This window comes from Sceloporus occidentalis, unplaced genomic scaffold, assembly GCF_023333645.1.
Source record: "Sceloporus occidentalis isolate IW3139 unplaced genomic scaffold, rSceOcc1.0.p SCAF_1, whole genome shotgun sequence".
Taxonomy (NCBI): Eukaryota; Metazoa; Chordata; class Lepidosauria; order Squamata; family Phrynosomatidae; genus Sceloporus; species Sceloporus occidentalis.
The window spans coordinates 189,677,029-189,698,360 of record NW_028316981.1 but is presented as its reverse complement, the minus strand read 5'-3'; the positions used below and the strand labels follow the sequence as shown (position 1 = coordinate 189,698,360).

Here is a 21,332-nt window from a genome sequence, read left to right as displayed (position 1 = left end):
TAATTATATGTACTTTCTTATTACTGTATTTTATTCTGTAAACTTTGTTCTATTCAATAAAGCAAAATTTAAAAAGCAGAATTTTAGTTAAGTACATCAAGACATCAAAACAGCTAATCAATAATAAAACAAAGGCAAACTTACTGATATTTCAGTATTAACTTCATGTTTGCTGAATCTATAAACAATAACATATGCGGAGACTCCTGCTACACAAAATATTCTACTTTCAGGACACCAGTACATCAGCTGGATGGCAAAAGGATCCTCTTCTACAATTTCTCCTGTTGGTTTTCCTTCCAACTTCTGTTTTTCAAACACCTTTGAGGTTTTCAACTTGTACAACATCTGCAATGTAACTAGAAAATATTGAAGTCACCTACCATATGTCTTCAGAAAAAATAAATTCGTAATAATTTGTAAAGACATAGTTCCTGTTTTTCTCAGCATGGGAAAATAGCAAGGTGAAATATTGCACTTTGCAATAAAACAGAGTATATCACTAGGATTAGCTGTTCTCTGATTTGGAGGATGTTCAAAGGCTGACTTAAATAATAATAGCAGGACAGACCCCTGATGCCCATGGTTTATTTTGTGGCGCATGGAGAAATACGCTCTTTTGTTTTTAATAGTTGGGTTTATTGCAGCATTTAAAACAAACAAAAACAAAAAACCCACCCACTGCTAGTATCGGGAACTGATGCTGAAGGACAAGGAATTCACCATTAAGATAGCCAATACAAAAGCACAATATCCCTATGCAAACAAGCCTCTTTCCTTCATATGGTTTCCTCCTTTTTGTATATTCCTATTTTCAAGGGAAGCAGGAGGCCAGTCAATATCCTTCAAGAATATCCCTTAATCTCCCCTTAAATCAATAGGCAAGACGAAATGCTGACTTGACTCTGCCAGGAAAAGGATGTCCTCCAATGTGGAAGAAAGAAAGATCCCTAAAAACTAGGCAAGATGAGTGACCATGCAGTAAAGATTGGAAATATGAAACTCAGGCAAATAGAGGAGGAACATCTCAAGAGATTGTGCTATGGAGCATATGGTTATGGAAACAACCAGAGGACAAGTAACCTAGGGCAACCATTCTAAATCAGGTATGGATAAAGAGTTGCTGCAGCCCTTTCTAGAGTGCTTGTCTCAAATTCTTTGGCAGGATTATTACATTATTATTCAAGCTCAGCAGAAATACCCTCAGCCCAGAGAGTCCTCCTTCCAAATACACCAGGGTAGGGTGAGGTTCCACATAATCTTTTAGATCTTATGCAAAATGTAGAATTAAGGTAGAGAATGCTTTTTAATCTGAGGGCTGACTCCTTCATAGGTGACCTTCCAAGGACAGCATGCCAGCAGTAAACTGGGCTGTAATCCATTATAGTTAGGGTCACCCCATTTCTCTTCTCACTCCTCTGCCACATGCTTTTCAATCTGCTATATTTACACCTTGCTTGCCTATATTAATCCACATATCTACACATCACCCATACAAATACATCCACATGCACACACCCCATTTACACACAGTCCTCCAAACATATCTCTTTCCCCTTAATTTTCACTTCCTTGTTCTCTTCTCTCTTCCCCATCCCTTCTCCATTCTCTCTTGCTTTATCTCCCCTTCACTTCCAGACACATGCCAAACAGGTTTAGAACCAAAATGCTAACAAGTTTCCTACCATATTTACACCCCTTAGCCCATTTTGAAAAGCCTATATAACACTTTTTATTCCTTTTTTGCACTCTATAAGCTATGGTAAGGTCATTAATGAAAAACTGTATCTAACTCTATGAGAACTCTATTCTATGCAAGCTATCATAAACTGCCTAAACACTGATTTGGTCTGTACTGCCAGATAGTTAAGCATTAAAGAAAGAATTTCTTTTTCCACTTTTCCACTTTTTTCTTTCACAGATTTGATTATTTACACTTTTGATTCATATGTTCTCTGTAGGAATCCCTAGGTCCTCCAGCAGAACTCTGGCAGAAGCTGACCATAGAGTTGTGCTGGAGAACCTAGAAATTCCTAGAGAAAACATTTCTCTAGGCATTTGTAGGTCTTCCAGCATGAGTCTATGATCAACTTCTGGCAAAAGTTGACCAACCTGGAGATTATTGAAGAGGTGTTCTCTTAGGTAAAAAGTATAGTGTTGTTTTTATCTGCAGTTTTTCCACATTGATGGGGTCCTTCACCCTATCCCCAGCGAATGTGGTGGGACCACTGTATGTGGTTAATCCTTCAAGAGGTCACTGCATCACAATGATACATTCTGGGACAAAGATAACTGATCACATAAAGACAAGAACAAGAATGATGTGCTCATTGGTTCTTATTTTAGCATATTTTTCAGACACGTCAGTTCTATCTTTTCATTTATTAATGTATATTCTACTATCAATTTTCCCCCCTTTGGATAGTTTTCTATACAATAATTATTATTACAGAAACTTATTTCATGGTATAAGTACACTAATCCATACATTTCAAAAATTATTCATACATTTTAACAATTGTAATTAATTGTGTCTCTTTAAATATACAACATGTAATTATTTTTCTTTAACATTAAAAATTACATTTAGAAACTTACTGGCAGAAGCATCCCAAAATTTTACTGATCCATCTGCATGACTTGAAAAAAATAAATAAAAGTAAATTTAAAAATGGAAGTATATTGTCGTTATTGTGAACAATCTCAAATGTTTTATTTGTGAGTCTGTAGAATTCCAATATGCGCCTAATAATTTGAACACACAAAGAAGAACAGTCCAAATTTGTAAAATACAGATGTGAGATAGGAACTGGACCCATTCAAATGACCATTTGAACAAATCTTCATAGACAGGGAAGGTGTCTAGCAAATAAAGTGTTTTTAGTGGGAGAAAGGAAAGGTGGGGAGGACATCAATGCTAGCTACCCCAGAATACACCCCTGCGCAGGGCTTAGCTACCTTCTGTTGGAAGTAGGTTTGTATGTGTGTATTTTAGTACATCAATAGTGGGCTGGGGTCTAAGCCTTAAGAACCTCAAGCAAAGAAGGCACAGATTAGCAGCTTGACTGAAAGCTTGGTCTGAGAAGAACAGAAGTGCTTATGCAACCTCTCCAAGGCACACAAAACTTGGAGGGAGCCGTAATGTACCAAAGAAAACAGGGAACTGGAATATTGTATGGGGCTGGGAAGCGATTTCTTCCCCTGTTTATTTAATCACTTGAAAAATATATAATTTTGCCAATGCCCATTTGCTGCTTCACATATTACACAAATTACACTATATAAATCAGAAAGTATAGATAAAACAGCCTTGTTATGTACTAACCATTATGTACTAAATTTAATATTATTTTTGATGTTGTTGGACCACAACTCCCATCAGCTATAGCAGCAAGGGCTCATGGGATTTGCAGTCTGCCAATTCTGAGAGTTGTAGCATTGTGAGACATGTAGCCTTCTCTGTCAGAGAGCTCTGATATCCCAACAAACTACAGTTCCCAGAATTCCACAGCTTTCAACTGTGGCAGTTAAAGTGATGTCAACTTGGATTACTTGTGTATTGCAGATGCAGCCTATGTTTCAAATGAGAGCCAGCAAGAGAAGTTTGCACAATAAATTTCCAGGGGTGGGCCATCTTAATAGATTGATCACTGCCAAAATAACTAGTGTTTTATAATAATACTTTCCTTACCCTGTAATAATTATTTCAGGATATGTCTGTGCACCCAGGTTCCATGCTCCACCACTGACTGGCCACTCCTAAATAAAAGGGGAACAGTTACATTATGTAAGTTATATTATACAGTTACATAATACAAGTAGCATACTGAAATACATTTTATTTTTATAAATTCTTCTCAGCTCCATAGATATGACAGAAACACAGACAAAATATTATGTATATATTAAGCAATGAAAATAGATATTGGCATCCTATATAGCACCAACCTGCAGAGTAAATTCTCTACATCTCAGGTTAATAGAGTATCCTTGCCACAATGTTTCAATTTCCAACACAGTAGCCCTGTATTCTAGTCTAGAGCCAATCGCCGTCAACATTTTTATTAACGTCTTAGTTGACACGGTGGAGGGAAACCTTATCAAGTTTGCAGATGACAAAGAACTGCAAGAGGAGGCTAGCACATAGGAAGATAGGGACAGAATTCAAAAAGACCTAGTTGAACTAGAAAATTGAGCAGAAATTAATATATTGAAATTCAGTAGAGACAAATGAAAAATTCTACATTTAGGCCACAAAAAACAAATACACAGGCATAGGATGGGGAATATTTGGCTCAGCAGTATTACATGTGAAAAGGATCTTGGGATTATTGTTGACGATAAGCTAAACATAACACAGCAGTATAATGCTGCAGCAAAGAAGGCAAGTTCTATTTTAGCCTGTATTGATAAAACCATAGTTTCCAGATCAAAGGAAGTAATAGTTCTGCTATATTCTGCACAAGTCAGAACTCATCTGGTGTGGTCAGCTCTCAGCTCCTCCTTTTAAGAAAGATACATGCAAGTTAGAATGGGTTCTGGGAATGTCAAATACAAGAGGAAAGGTTCAAGGAGTTAGTCATCTTCAGCTTGGTGAAGAGAAGAGTGAGGTGGGAAAATAATCCCACTCTTTAAATACCTCAAGGGCTGCCACAGAAAGGAGGAGGCAGGCCTGTTCCCTGCTGCCACAGAAGGGAAGACCAGGTCTAATTGTTTGAAGTTACAGGAGAGCAGATTTCAACTGAACATTAGAAGGAACATCTTGATCGAAAGAGTGATTTGGCAAGGGAACTAACTGCGCAGAGGTGGTGGGGTGTCTTTCTCTGGATGTCTTCAAAAAGAGACTGAACAGCTACCTGCTGCGATGCTTTAACTGAAGATCCTGCATTAAGCAGGAGGTTAGACTCAATGACCCATGAGGGCTCTTTCAACACTATAATTCCATGACTCTCTGGAATGTCACACCGTTGTTCTCTATCTAAGAAGGCATGTCTCCACTCACAAAGTTTCCAGTTCTATCAAATAAGAACACAATAAATGTGAAGATGGGTATTAATTATCTGTGATCCAAAGCTCCCTTTCCCAGCCAATGGGGAAAATGGCATGTAGAAAAACAGCAATATCAGGAATCAGGGAACAGTAAGTGGGATTCTGCCAGCTTCAGAGGCTGCACAGGAAACAGCTGAGCGGAAGATCTTGTGCATTACAGCAGAGAATGGAAACTGTTATGGGACTGGGAGGCAATTTTGGGAATTCTCTGCAGCTGCACAGACTGCCAGAAAGGCATAAATGTGAGTGAGGGGACCCCAAGGTGGCTAGATGTCTATTTCTGTTTTTGGGAGAGACTTTAGTTATTCAATTTCATCTTGAAGGTCATTACTAGCATTTTCAAAAAAATGTTTTTGTCCTAAAGCAAGCTTCATTGTCTGAAGTAGCCTTTAAATGACAAACTATGCCCCTGGAGTTTTCTGAAGTGTACTTGATTATTTTAAGGAAATCTGGGGAGTTAAGGAGGTGGGAAAGGATAGGGTTCGGGGGGGGGGGTATGCTGTCCACAAACTGCAAAGTTCTAATCCTTGCTCAACACCAAAAAGGAACATACAGTACTCCTTGATCTGATAGTCTGTCATCGTCCAGCCTGGAGGGAGTGAGGGGGCAGGCCCAACGCCATCGGGACTGCCCTCAAGAGAAAGAGCCCTCCCTCCATGGCAACTGCCATCGTCCAGCCTGGAGGGAGTGAGGGGGTGGGAAGGGGCTAATTCTGAATTTTTATTGCTGTAACCCGCCCAGATTCCTTGTGATTAGGCAGGCTATAACTAAACAAAGTAGTATACAGCAAGCCCTTGTTATCCGCTGAGGTTTGGTTCCAGATATCTCTCATGGATACCAAAATCTGTGGATGCTCAAGTCCCATTAAATACAATGAATAGTAAAATGGTGACACTTATATCAAAATCAATGTTTGCTTTTGGAATATATATTATGCATGCTTGAATCCATGGAAATCCAAGTATAAGTTACAGCTAGAGTAAACCCACTAAATCAATGGGAATTTCATAAGCATTAACTTACCAGGTTTCCACTGATTCAAAGTGTCTACTCTAGCTGAGACTAACAATTGGATTTAGCACATTAAGAATAAACAATAAATAAACCATTAATAATCTTACTACTTCTGATTCAATGAATGTTTCCTAACTGTTTTTTTTTTTTTTACCTTACTGCTGTATCCTTGCTTCTTATGTTTAGCGCCTACAGAATACAGCACAGGAATCAATTCTGGAGGACAGTCAGCAAAATATTGTGTGCAGGTAACTGGCGATTCATGAATGTCCATGGGATAAGGATTTTCAAAAATTGGAAAACTAATTGAGAAAGATATTTTGTGGTATTAGCATATTACTGTATTTATATAGACATTTATGCAACAAATCAAGTTAAAATATAACTTACCACAAGCAATGAGTGTTATTAATATTCTTGAAATTCTTGAAATATATATTCTTGGAATTTATATTCTTGATAGTTTTAAAAATTTCAGGTGTACCACTTTTGTTTGAAACAAACCCCATAATATAAAATAGAAAACCCATAGTTTCAAATACTTCCAATTTAAAAATGATTTCACATGAGAAGTGTAAATGGTGTCCAAGCTAGTGCAATAGTCATACTTTTTTTTATTGTGCTCTGTGAATAATGATTTCTGGGGAATGATGTCAGTTCTCTGTTAATTATTTCAACTCTTGCCAGTTCTTAAAGATGACATAAACCTGTTCACATTGGGAAAAGGCCAACCAGACTTTGTTTAAATGTCTCCAGCAATTGAGATGATGGAAGGTTAATTTGTACAAAAAATCCCTGCACACAAATTTCAAGGAGAAGGATTCTACATAGTTGTTTTATAGGTGCAGAGAGGTAGGTTTTTGTTGTTGCTATTGTTGCTTGCTGGAACATTCCATCATGTAAGACTTCCCCAGGGAGTCTCAAGTTGTATAGCCCACACACAGGCTTACCACTTCAGTAAGAGCTAGGCCCTCTGATCACTTTGATTACTTCAACTTTATGAGTGTTTTAATATTTTAAGCGGATTGTACTGGTATTTTTTTGTAATTCATCTTGTAAACCGTCTTAGGTTTGGACCAAATAACAGGGTGTAATTACTGATGAACTAAATAATTTCTGCCGCATAACTATAATCCCTTGGTGTCTTGAGATCCATAAAAATTAATCAGATTTTAAAGTGGTGGGTAGAACTGAATCAGTACATTAATCTTCTGAAACTTTAATCCCCAAATAACATTTCCTCCCTACCATAATCTATTTCAGTCAGTAAAAATGAAAACAAAAGAAAAAAAAGCCACCGGAAGAGTGTGCTAATCCCAGGCAGCTAAAGCTATACTACAAGTTTAAACATGGATTTTACTCTGCACTGATGGTCATTAAATATACTTATTTTTAATAGATTTTGGATTTGATTTGTTCATGATATTCTATACACCCCAATTTGATTAAAAGGGGGGAAAATTGGTCTCCCCCCCCTAATTATTAAGTGGTAATGCCATAAGGAATTTATACTTACTGGCTTTGAGTCAGGTCAACGACAATGAGATCTTTTTCCAACAGTATAACTACTGCATAGGGTTCTTGAATCTCTAGGAATCGAGAATAAGGACCAATATTACTGAACTAGACCATTAAATAAAAACATATTATATAGTAGGGGTGTGCAGTTTGATATTATTTGTTTGCAGAGAAGTGAACAAGTAATTTAATCAACTTTTGCCTGATGCAAGGCCATTTTGAAAAGTGAAGAATTTTTAAAGAGTTCTCCCTCTCATCTTTTTCCTGTCCTCCCCACCATACAGAGTCCTGGGACTGGGGAGTGAGGATTATGGAGGCTGTTGCCTTTGACAATCTTTTTTTGGGTTTTTTTGCTACTTCTTCTTCTCTATGGACTGCGAGGAAGATGCTGGACAGCAGAGCAAGGATTGTGGAGGCTATAGCCTTTGATAATCCTTGCTCAGATCCCCTCTACCAACTTTCCACATGACATGGGAGAGCAAGTGAGGTTCATGGAGATGATAGCCTTTGATGAGCCTTGCTCAATTCCCCATGGAGGGGAGGGAATTATTTATTTTTTTATACCCTGCTTTCCCCCCAAACCAGAATTCAAAGTGGCTTACAGTAGAAAACATATAAAGGTGATACATTAAAGTAGCATTAAATTATTACAATATTAAAACAGATGGCTCGTTAAAAGAATAAAATACAGTTTAAAAAGTGTACATTTAAAAGTGTACACTGTACACTTTAAAACAATACAACACCTCAGCCCATTCTTGAAAGATGTTCTGTTTTAAAAGCCTGTCTGAATAAAAAGGTTTTCGCCTGTCGATGGAAAGGTAACAAGGAGGAAACCATCCTGGCCTCCCTGGGAACGAAACTCCAGAGCCTATGGGGCAGGCGCAAAGAAGGCCCTCTCTTGTGTCTCCAACATCTGTGTTTGCAATGGTGACAGGACTGAGAGAAGGGTCTCTCAAGATGATCTCAGAGCCCAGGCTGGTTCACACAGGGAGATATGGTCTGCCAAACAGCCTGGACCTGAGCCAGGTTTGGAAGCCAAGCAAAGTGGATTTTGGAGGCTATAGCCTTCCACAATCCAGGCTCGGCTCCCCATTCTGATGTTGTGGGGGAGAACAGGACAGCCTAGAGAGAATTGTCCTGCTATCTGCAACAATCCTTCTTGATCAGGTACCACTATGCTGACCACTGGATCTTGCTGCGGGGGGAGATAGGAAATGGGCTGGGGATGGATGGAGTATCCTTGAGTCTATTTGAGGACTGTGGGGGGAAATGATAAAAATGTTTGAAGAGGATTCTCCTTGAGAAGTCCCTTTCTTGGATTTTTTGCCATCCACTTTTCAGATATCTTTTTATCCCTATTAGATAACCGTAGTTCTGAATAGTCTCAAAAGGAAAGACTTTGAGCAGAAACCTGAACAGTAACCTTCTAAACTGGGAAACATCATGTTTAATTGCATTTCTACCGATATGGACAGGCGTCTGCAGCAACAAGCTTAAAGACTGCTGCTTGAGATTTAAAAAAAGAAATCAATTTCCTGCCTATCTTGTTATTAGAAAGATGAAGTAGTTCAAGCTGTTAAGCCTGCCTGGAACACTGATGAAACTGCCTGGAACTTGTGTCATTTTGATAATACAGTACATTTAATGCCATGTTCCACAAGAGTGTCTTCTTATAAATATAGCTTTAACCTTTAATTAGTATGAGAATGTACAATCTGTTCTGGGACCAGGGATGACATAGAAATTCACTGGGCTCATATTCCTTATGAAAATATCCATTTCACACTTCTCAACACTGGCAGTAAGATGAAGCTTACCTTCCTTTCGAAATCTATTTCTGAGACTTATAAAGCATTTTGGTGACAATAAAGGTATACAAAACCATCATTTGAAAACATAAATAAAAATGTATGCAGACCTGATTTAGTCAATGAAACATTGATTGCTTCTTTGGAAGTGGGTTTATATCCATGAAAGCTCATGCCAAAATAAAAATACATCCCTTCTCCTCCCACTTCTGATCCCTTCCTCCTTTCAATGGAACACATGCAAAACTGCGGAGTTTAGAAAAATGTACAAAAATTGTACTATATAGACACAAATTTCCATATAGGAAGAAAAAAACAGGCCCAAAACCAAGTCAAGAATTTAGATGGGAACAGAATTCCTTTGGGATTCTGAAAAACATAATCAAAATAAGCCTGAAAGATTTTCACATCGCTGTCTGAGAATATGGTGCTGCAACAGCATTTACAAAACAATCAACAAAAATGAGAAACACTTCTGCTTGGAATATACATCCTGCTATGGTATGTATGAAACAGAGATGTTGTTGTTGTTATTGTTGTTGTTCATAACCTCTCCATTCCACAAAGAGGCATAGCTTAGTGCTCAGGGGACCAAATGCAAGCAGAGCACAATACTTTGGTCTGCTTGTTACATTAGGAGTACAAATGCAGCATTTGGTGTCAAACCAGTGACTCAGGTTTTAACACTCACTCACCATTTGGGTATGGAGTTTCACAGAGTGTTAAAAAGTCAACAATGGGGTGATCCATTTCAAGCACTGTAATTGCTTTTCCATGCATGATCGTCAGACTTGGTCTCCGCCAAGGTTTGTCATAAGAAAGTCCACCAGAAAAAATTATAAAAGGTTCACTGTATTGGAAAAATAATAACAAAGAGGATGTATTTACTTTCACTCCAAAGATGTTTGCAAGCTGGAAAAAAAAAGGGAAACTACTATATTTGAAAGACTTTCATTGACATTCATAGTATCTTGAACTGAAAACACTGAATTCCTATTTAAATAGGAATTAAAGAAGTTGCATGAATCAGATTACTGAATAAATCTTTTCCTTCCATGGCTGGGAATTAATGGGATATATAAATTCATGGGATAAAGAGTCCACGGAATAAAGGTTAACAACCTTTGTCTGAGAAAGTATCATGTCAGGGTGATCTTATCACTTGTTCTTTCATTCATTCACTAGAGCTTTTTCTTCCCAGAGACAAATATTTCTCCAAAATACAGCAATAGAAGCTGACATTATAAACATTCACAAAAATTACAAAACATACTATTAATAGCAATAAGATCCACAGCAAATAAGAAAAAGCTGGGAACCACCATTGGTGTGATCCTCTTCAGCAACTAAATGTTGTATCTCAGAAGATAAGGGAATCAGAACAATCTCAGACCGGTATTGAAGAGTACAGTTAACAAATATCTGGGCAATCTAGAAAAGCCAGTCAGTTTCCCTTAACAAATCAGTTTTCTAAGAGTAAGAAGTTGGTTTGTACTGTTGTTCTCATGAGCCACATCCTCACTCTAAAGTGGTATAATCCAGATATAGTTTCACAACCTCAAGGATGGTGTAGATGATGATGATGATAATACTTATCATCATCCTGCCTTTGACTTACAGCATGTTTTTAAACGTAGTTAAAAATTCACAAAATGCAAATATTAAAATGTGATTAAATTATTTTTAAAAATAAAATAAAACCAGTTAAAAAGATGAGCAATTTTAAAAAATCCCAGCACAACCAAGTAGCAAATCCAACACATTATACAAGCTTTCTACCATCTAAACAATCAGTTCTCAAACACCTGTCAAAGCAAGCTTTTCTTCTCCCATTTATAGAAAGAAAATAGGGAGGGTGCCAGTCTAACTTCTTTGGAAAGATAATGCCAGAGCCTGGGGCCACCTGCTGAGAAGGCCCTGTTTACCATGTTCCCACCAGATGTACCAGTCAGTGTGGTGGGACAGAGAGAAGGGCCTACCAGGAGGTTTATAAGGGAGAATATGGTCCTTCAAATAACCTGGACTTGAGCCACAAAGGGCTTCATAAGTCAAAACCAGCACTATGAATTGTGCCCAGAAATGGACCAGCAGCCAGTGGAGCTGCATGTTCCCTATTGCCAGAGACTACAGAACTAGGCTAGTGAGAGCCCAGAGCCCCTAGTTGAAGCCTATGCCTCCTTCCACTACACCATAGAAACCTAGTCATTTTCACTAATATGTGTGGGCTCCTCTTTTTAAAAACTAGCAGTCCCCTCCCCCCTATACCCTTTTCTTGTGGGCTCTGAGTGAAAAATACTCTTTTGACCTACTAATTAAAAGTATCATAAAAATTTTGAACAGACAAATGCCTTGTCTGCACTGGCCAGGGCAGCTGCCCCAACCTGCCCCTATTACCGTATATACTCAACTATAAGTCAACCTCATGTACACGTTGAGGTCAGGTTTGGGGGCCAAATTTATGGATTCTGCCATGACCCATGAATAGGTCGAGGGTAAAACTTGGAGGCTCCTTCAGTGTGTGTATGTGTGCATATGGCAAGAGAGATTCTCATTGAGGCTTTTTGCTTCATTGTTTCAGGTTTTGTTTCAGCCAGACACACAGGCGGGAGAGGACTCTTAAACAAACAGCAGTATCTTAAACAAACAGCAGTATCAATCAATCACCCAGGACTCTTTCTGCTTGGTTCTAGAAAGAAATAAACTCCTCTCTGCACTGCATGGGGAAATCTGAAAGAGCTGCTATTACCATATTACCACATTACCATAGTGACCCATAAATAAGTCGACCTGGAATTTTGGCATCAATTTTTGGGCATAAATGTTTAGACTTATAGATGAGTGTGTGTGTGCGTGTGTGTGTGTGTGTGTGTGTGCGTGTGTGTGTGTGTGCGTGTGTGTGTGTATACTCACACTCACCCTCCATTTCCGTACTGCACCACAGCAGCTGTTAACACACTTCTGAGGTCAGAGGAGGTGCCTGGCAATGGTCATGTGCTGAGTGCCTCATTCTGACCTCAGAACACATTACCAGCATTAGCGGTGGATGCACTGGGCGGCCCATGGGACACCCATGCAGACAGCTACTGGGGCATGGAAACGGAGGGCTCTGAATCTACCCAGAATATCATTGTTTTAACTTTGTTATGCCCTGGTTCTAGTGTGGAACAGGACGACACCAGAATGGCGGAGTGGGGGAATGGACCTTTTGGGCTGTGCAGACAAGGCCAGGGAGAGAGTGATTAACATAATGATAAAAACATATCTACACAAATTTTACAGAAACTAGGCAGCATAGAGTGATTATTTTCATTGCTTTCATATGGCAAATAAAGCAACCTACCTGTTTTTACAGGTCTTGTACTCCACTTTAAGAATTGGCTTACAAGATTCTGTTTTTTTCCCATCTCGTTGAATCTTACCTGTGGAAAGATAGACCTAAACATTTATATAGAAAAGACAATCTTATTCTCCTTTAAGGCTGGTGCTTTTGAAAATAATATACTGTACACACCCATATAGAAGTCTAGAAATTTTTGGATCAAAAAATTGCCCCAAAACCCTGGGTCGACTTATCCATGGGTTAATCTAAGTACTGTACTTTAACACTTATTTAAAGAAGAAGAAGAAGAAGAAGAAGAAGAAGAAGAAGAAGAAGAAGAAGAAGAAGAAGAAGAGTGGCAAAAGGAAAAAGTTTAGTCCATTCTGGGAACAACTAAAAGCAGCACCAACCCCCTCTATTCTCTCTGCCACAGTGTTGTATTTGACCTTTTTGAATGCCTGGATGGGAAAATGGCAGTGGTGGCAGTAAGAGCACTAAAAGGGATCAGGTTTTGAAGGGTATGAATGTCATTTATGCATGATTGTCAGCTTTTTTGAGATAAAATCAGCCAAAGTTATCACATTAAAGTGAAAGGTTATAATCACTGCTAATGTCGTTGCTATCTTTCTTGCTTTGCCTTTTCATTCTTTTTGACATGTGCATATTTTCTTAACCCTGCCCACACCTGGTTGCATACTGCATAGTCACCATATTCCCTCCTCATCCATCCAGCCTTTAGGGTGAGCACAAACAGTTATGTCTGTTAGGATTTTGTACATTTTTAGCATCGTTTTCCTTTGCTTCATCTTTTACATCCTTTGGTATATGCTCCTACGTTTCACTCTCAACTTATCCAGTGGTCATATCAAAAGAAATAATTTTAGTCCCCAAACCTACTCTTGATTTATATAAGGGATCAACTTATAGTTGAGTATATATGGTAATTAGTTCAGTGATCAAGAACCACAGAGAAAACAAATTTTTAGCTATTATATGTAATGGCAGTAATCTTTTGCACTACACATTATCTATAGATTTGAACCATTCAGTAAAACAATCTTATCTTCCTCTTGTAACCCAAGGGAAACCTAGGGAAGAACTGATCATTATGTCACTACAGCCACTGTGTTGCTGGAGGCGACAGCCATCTCTCTAAAGCAACTATAGCCACTTCAAAAGTCACTTTTACTCTCAACTTTTACTCTCACTTTTGTTTTTAACTATGGCAGTAAACTGCATGTTTCCTAGAGTGTGTAGGTGCAATGTATTTCTCAACAGTTTTCATCAAATCACCAAATGATTCTTTACAGTCAATTAGTTTCTTATTCTTCTCCTTAGCCAAAGGGGATTCCAGTATCTGACCAACATCAGAGCCCTGGATCTTGCAGTACCTAGCATCCTTTAGGGAGAGGAACCTCATCCACAAAACAATGGCCATTCACATGGCAACAATCTCCTTATTTAACAAGGCCTATGGATTTCCAAATCCCTTTCTGACTTGGAAGGTCTTAGAGGGCTGGTGTAGGCCCTTCGTCAGTCAAACCCCAAGGAGCTAATTTAGTTTCATTCACTGTCCAGAATTATTAGAATTCTGCCCAAGGTTGTCTGCTATTTTGTTGTGGGGTTAGAAGCTATGCTGTTCTCGGGTTGGTATTCTTCGGAGGAGTTTAAGGGTAAATGAATTGACTGTGGCTGAATCTACGCTACAGAATTAATGCAATTTGATGTCACTTTGTCATGGCTCTATTGTATGGAATCCTGAGCTTTGTAGTTTGTTGTGGCACCACAGAACTCTGACAGGGAATGGTAAATATCTCACAAAACTACAAATCCCAGAATACCATAGCACTGAGCCATAGCAGTTAGTGGTGCAAAACTTCATTATTTCTGTATTGCAGATTGAGCCTGTGTCACAGGCTCAATCTGCAATACAGAAATAATGAATGTGATCACTCTTGGTGAGCAATAAATTTGTGCAATGTTTTGCTATGACCCTTAAAGGTCCACCTCATTGCCAGGTAGTCATAGAATGATCAAAGCAGTTGGCATGTCTACATTCACTTCAAGGCCTACCTGTGCCCAATTTGAACTTTCATAATTGTATGCCTTGGCTGGTTCCTTTCTAATGAATATGACTTGCGTGCCAGATAAGTCTCTCAGGCAGCATGGTTCAATGGAACAGAGAACAGTTAACTCAGTTAACTCCTTCCTAAACAAAACACCACCAGACAATCAAATTCCCTAGGGTGAAACTGAGGGGAATTGAAGTCATAATTAAGGGACAAACACTGCAGCCTGGCCTGCACTCTCATTGACTGTAATGGGTATGAGCAACACTTTATGCATCTTACCATGTGGAATGATTATCTGGAAAGGCCTACTGGGACTTTTTAGATTCCAAAAAGTCAAACTTCCATCAGAATGGCTGCACATAAACTGCTTCCCTTCATTGTGCCATCCAATAGAATGAATAGCCTAAAAGAAATTGTAGTAATAAATGAAGCACACTTTATGTAAGTGACACTTGGCTAACATTTAATAAATCAATAAAGCTATTATCTCTTGTGTCTCTTACTATCTTTCTGAGAGTAAGCAAAGCTAAGAACATTTTCCTCTGTCCTTTAAACTTATCATCTAGCTCTAAAGCAGAGGAAGGCAGCTTCCAGGAGCCTGTGTTGTATCGCCCAGAACTCCTAGGAAGCCCTCCTTAAGAGACTGGATCTGCTGTTGCATTAACAGCAAAACTTGCCACATTTTTACAGGTAAACAACACACACAGTGTACCTAGTTTTGTAAGATGGATTGTACTTCCTGGAAGCTTTCAGTAATATGATTCCCCTTCAGAAAAGTGCACAGCTCCCATGCGCCTGGTTTATAGTGTGAAGACTGCTGATATTGACTATTCTACCATGGTAAATGCCTATTCTAGAACTCTTGCTTATGAGAATATGTATTAATTTCATTTTTAATATTCCACTTCAAACTAATTTTTTGAAGTGATTTTCATTGAAAATAAAAATACTATAACAATGTAATAGCCCTGTGAAATAGCCCCTTCCATTTCTAATTGTTGATCCAGCACTCCATGATACTTAGAGGGTCACATTTCCCCTGCTCCCTGCCTAACCTTTTAGCTAAAAAATGCCCACATGCTTTCCAGGGGATGTGGGAAGCAATTCCACTTTTTACCTGTCTTGGGCCATATTAGGTGCAGGACAACTTTTGAAAAAACACATCATAAATCCAGTTCTCTTCCTGTTTTTTTTAAAGCTCTGCCTACATTAGCCCAAGTGAACAAAAGTGTGGCCATTTTGAAGCATGCTTAATCTCCCCCTCCCAAAAAAAAGTTGCTATGGGTTATGAGGATCTTAGAAAGAATCTTGTGGATCATATGCAGCCTATGAGCCAATCTTTGCTCACCCCTGCTTTAAGATAATAGACCAACTTTAACAACACCTCCCTCTATACCAGCGATTCCCAAAGTGGGTGGTACTCCCCCAGGGCAATGGAAAGATCCAGGGGGCAGTGAGGAAAAAAGGGATGGAGTGGGCCTTCCAAGTATTAGCACACAAGAAAGACATGGGGAATGAGTGGCCTTTCGGACCATGGAGGAGATGAGGGTTGCATGAAACATCTCTTTTAAGGTCCGTGAAAACCACTGCACAGCCTTGTTGATTGCTTTGTGCGAAGATATCTTCCACTCTTCATCTGCCTGAGCAAGTTACTACAGCCTAGCACAAGTGCCATGGATGGTTGATGTGACCCTGGTTTGTTTCTAGGGTGACCCATATTCTGTAACTACCTCAAATGGCATATCTGAGACAACCCCCCCCCCCATTGTTTTATACATTGCTCTCTTCCCTTACGTGGGGGGATCCGTTCCACCGCCTGCCCCCTGCATAAGGGGGAAATTGTGTATACTCACACCTCATTGAAAATAATGGGGATGCATGCACGTGGTGCATGTGCCATTCATTAAGATTGTCCCGCAGCTTCAGCGTATGCTGAAAGCCGCAGAAGTGAAGCCCACATATGGTGTGGGCTCACTGTATATGGTAGAAACCAGACATTGTTAACCACATGTAATTTTCAAAACATCTACGTGAATCATACTTTTAGAGAAAGCAGAAGTAGCTTACCTCATCGTAGTATACTCTTAAATCTGCTCTTTTAGATCTCAAGTCCCAGAGTACTACAGTCCCATTTTCATAGCCCATTAACAGCTGAGGACAAAAAAAAGCCAAACGGACCAGGTTATTACATCTGGGTCTTTTTTAAACATTCTTTTAAACATGTATGCCTGAATCCGTGTATTAAAAATCCGTGTATAAGAAGGGCTGACTCTATTTGCAAAGAAAATCAGTCAGCATTTAAGCAGAGGTTTAGACAACAGTTTAAACTACTGTAATCCATTTAAAACATCTAGTAGAAATATTTACTGTGTCATTTTCTTCCATAAAATTCAACAGAAGCTTAGTACTTGACTTCAACTGGAGTAATATGGCACATATTGTACACTCGTCCCCCGGGTTACGAAATTAATTCGTTCCGGCGCCATTTTCGTAACCCGGAAGTCTTTCGTTAGCCGAATCCCCATAGGCGCTAATGGGGAAAGCCGCGTTTTGGTGCGAAATAGCGCCGAAAAGCACCAAAACTTTTTTCGCAAGCCGGGGAAACGTTCGTAACCCGGAAATAATTAATTAATGTTTTTTTCTTCGTAACCCGAAAAATTCGCAACGCGGCGCGTTCGTATCCCGGGGGACGAGTGTATATCTTTTAGATATATATAAGCTGTATACAAGTAGTGCATGTTCTGGTCCTGGTGCACGCTTAGGTTATGCATATGTATTTATATTGTATGGAGATTTATTGCACCTAGTGCACTACATTTACATTTTACATATAGCTGTGTGATACTGTTTTTTATTATGTTACTAGCATTTTGAAACGGCCCTTGGGCTACTCAATAAATTGTTGTTGTTGTTGTTGGCTTCCTATGCTAATATAATTTGCTTGAGTTTTCCTTTACTTCTTATTCTGTTTTTCAAAAGTCCTGTGATACTTTCTTGCTTATTTTTCTCTTATTATAGTGTTTGCACAAGATGGCTCTGGAGACAAACAATACGGTTTTTCTCAGGGAGAGGAAGACAGCATTGTACAGCCCTTTCCCCATGTACTTAACACTGACGCTTTCCTTTCCTTTTCCACTCTTACTGTCTTCCTCAGCCTGATGCCCCTCCAGATGTGCCAGACAGCAATTCTCAGCATTATTACCAACATGGCCATTGTAGTCCAACACATCTAGAGGGCTCTGGTTTGGGGAAACAGCACTATTGTTACTTGCCTAATCTAGACCTGATATTAAGTGTGTCTACATTTAATATGAAGGATTTTTTTTTTTAAAAAAAATAATCCTTTCATTTCTTGCTTCAGTCCCATGGAAAATACTACCCCTGAAGCCAGGATATGCTTTGGGAAGAAATACCCCATTGGCACAAATAAAGATTTCCTCCCAATAAAAATAGCATATTCTTTAGAGAACAGATATTCCTCAGAGGTGAAGCAGAGAAAGAAGCAGTTAAATCTCCTCCAGCAACAACTGCTGCAGATCTTTCTGTTTCTGTGGAAATTTAAGTTGGTCCCTGAGAGGACAATTATATTTTGATGCAGACTTTCTTAGAGGCTTTTAAGTTTCAATAACTTTTAAAAAGTAAGAAAAGACAGGGGAGAATATGTTCTGACTTACACCCTACAGTTAAATCCTCTGAACACCTTCAGATTGATTAATTGTTACCACTGCAAGAACTGGTAGGTGACTTCTCTGATTCTGACTCCTCTAACAAAAATAAGACCCTAAAAAGTGACCTAGAAGCTAACTTAGAAACTGATCTAGAAATTCATTCTATTGATGATCAACATCTTCCTATAACCAGTCAGTTTAGTGAAGGAAATTAGCTGTCTAGCTCTCGATCAGGTTTTCCATCTGGTTCTGAAGGAATGATTCAAGCCTTGTCTTCAATGCATGTTTAGATAAAGCTAAGCCCATGTGTAAGTCATATGATCATCTAAATAATTTTAGAGATTAATACAATTAACTTAATTGATATTTGGTGACACCTCCACACTAGTAGCAAATATTTTTTTTTAAATTATGCTAGACACAAGTCTTGAACTGATCATTTCCTAATTTCTATTGAATTGGTTAATGAAGTTAATTCCACAGAGACTAAACAAACTTTTAACAATGATTACACACCACTTCGGTGGCCATTTTTCAAAGCCAGAAAGCTCCCAACTTTGAAAAATGGCTGCTGAAGCGCGTTAAGGGATGCAGGCTGCAGCAGGGCTGCACTCGGATGGCGGATTGGGAGATAAATGCCATGCGATAGGACCAGAATACAGCCCTAATTAGACTTCAATTTGGGAGCGGTAAGTTACGTTATAAAGCTCTGCAATAAGTCCCATAATTTCGAAAATAAACATGAAAGGAGAAAATTCAAGAAGATGCACTAACATCTTTTTATACAGAACTTATATTGGCAAAGCAAACAATAGGAAATATATTGGTCAAAAACAACATATTTATAAAGTATAAACACAAAGCTAAATCCACAAATATTTGTTGTATTTGCATTTTACAACTCAATAAAAGATTCAATTTAAACAAGATTGTGTTTTACCGCAAAAATTAGGAGAATGGATGGTTTATTCTATATACTGCATACAACTATTCACTAATTTGTGGAGAAGGCATATTTGAGTAACACTGTTATCTGGAGCAAAAGTACAAACGTCTAACAGAAGCATATAGAGGATTTTAAAAGCTCTTTTTACTCACTTTCCCTTCATCTCTTGGGCTGTCACTTAGGTGCACAACAGGTCCAGGGTGCGTCTTGGTGGACCTGCAAATTAAAAGCAAAAGTGTATGGATTTTTTGAAGCCAACCAGGTAATATTAGAGAAAATCACCCCAAAACCTACATATATGTTATGTAACGGATATGAATGTCATTTGCCTAGTAAAGGGTAGTGGGAAATGTGCTAACAATTGCTAAAATCAGGTCAAAGAACATGAAAATAATCAATATAACACTGTTTTTAAAAACTGGCCATGGGGCATGGCAAGGATTGTTACAGGCTTTATTAAACATACAGAAAAGAAATCCCTGTTAAGAAAGAATTAGCATGGCTTCTGCAAAGAGAAATAATCTCACCAAGCATTACAGAATTCACTGTAAAGTATCAACATTTGTCTCACAGACAAACTAATTTAATCACAGGCATATGTATCAATTATTTATATAGCTAATATATCTTAAGTGTGACTTTCTCAAATCAATAGGTGTTTATTTGAAAGAACTGGTTTTTGTATATCAATTCTATGAAATTTTGTTTTAACTGATTATATTCAGGTTTTGATTACAGTATATTTTATTGAATTTATGAAGATCCTTGGATTTAGGTTTTGTTTTAATTACTAAGGTGTGTGCTGCTGAGCCACAATCTCAAACTCTCAGTCTAAAGACAAGGAAAGACAATCTAGTTTCAACTATCTATTGGTGTAAAGAAAAAAGGTAAATTGTGATTTAATTAAAATATAGAGCATTACCCTAATTTTACATTGAAATTCCTCCTCCTCGTATCTAATCTAAGCCTGCCTGTTCTTCCCAGTTAAGAAAATGTTTTAACTGGCTAATTGAAACAACATTTGGATGCAGAGGCTTTATGGTATAAAGTGTACCATTGGCATCAACACTTCGGGTTCCTTTCTTTCTTTCTTTGCCTCTTTTCTCTTGGCATGGGACCTAAGGTGGCTTACAAAGCTGAAAATCATGTTTAGGTAAAAACTTGCTACTAAAATTAAAACACAGTTAAAGAAATCATCAAATGAAAACAATTAAAAATTTGAAAGTTTTAAATAGTGATGATGGAAGGTTTGGGCACTGGTTGCTGTTGTTCTGTTTTTGGTTTGTTCTATTTTTTAGTCTTCACATAATATTTCGTTGTCCAGAAAATTCTGTTTTCTGGCAATTCCGAGCATCAGCTATGATGTTTTATCCTCATTCAAGCAGGTTTCTTTTTAACGCAGATACATATTCTTCTTTCTGTTTTAAAGATTCTGTTAAAGAATTATAGTGCTTCGGTGAAATAGCACTTTTGCACTATTATTGTGAAAACCACCACAGATCTTCTCAATAATGCAACCAGGACTTCTGCTCTCTTCCTGACTCTCCCTTAACCTTGCCTCCCTGCTTTATGGCCTACCTAGCATGCATTTAGGTTTTTGTTTGTATTTTTATTATTCCACGTCTTCGCACAATTCTGGAACTCTGCTACCACAACTGAAGCAAAAAGAAAGAAAAGAATTTGAAAAACTGCAGTGCTGCAATTAAAAACCTGTGCTAAGAACACCTCCCAAACCAGTATGTATGCATTTCATAGAATCATATAACTGCACAGTTGGAAGAGACCTCAAGGGTCATCCAGTCCAACCCCATTATGCCATGCAGGAAGACACAAATCACTCCTGACAGATGGCCATCCAGCCTCTGTTTAAAAACCTCCAAGGAAGGAGATCCCACTACACTTTGAGGCAGTAGCGTATTCCACTGTCGAACTGCT

At 38.4% G+C, this 21,332-nt stretch overlaps 1 protein-coding gene across 2 annotated transcripts in view; it reads right to left on the bottom strand.

The window, feature by feature from the left end:
* Positions 1 to 21,332, bottom strand: part of LOC149323135 (syntaxin-binding protein 5-like) — an 87,668-nt gene that overhangs the window by 36,716 nt on the left and 29,620 nt on the right. For both annotated transcript variants that reach the window (XM_089487736.1, XM_089487744.1), the window contains exons 6-15: positions 19,550 to 19,613; positions 16,851 to 16,934; positions 15,063 to 15,186; positions 12,733 to 12,811; positions 10,088 to 10,242; positions 7,580 to 7,652; positions 6,218 to 6,365; positions 3,692 to 3,759; positions 2,599 to 2,639; positions 145 to 359 (exon numbers count right to left, since the gene is read on the bottom strand). In XM_089487736.1, coding sequence (XP_089343862.1) covers positions 145 to 359; positions 2,599 to 2,639; positions 3,692 to 3,759; positions 6,218 to 6,365; positions 7,580 to 7,652; positions 10,088 to 10,242; positions 12,733 to 12,811; positions 15,063 to 15,186; positions 16,851 to 16,934; positions 19,550 to 19,613 — 1,051 coding nt within the window. The remainder of the gene's footprint in view (positions 1 to 144; positions 360 to 2,598; positions 2,640 to 3,691; positions 3,760 to 6,217; positions 6,366 to 7,579; positions 7,653 to 10,087; positions 10,243 to 12,732; positions 12,812 to 15,062; positions 15,187 to 16,850; positions 16,935 to 19,549; positions 19,614 to 21,332) is intronic.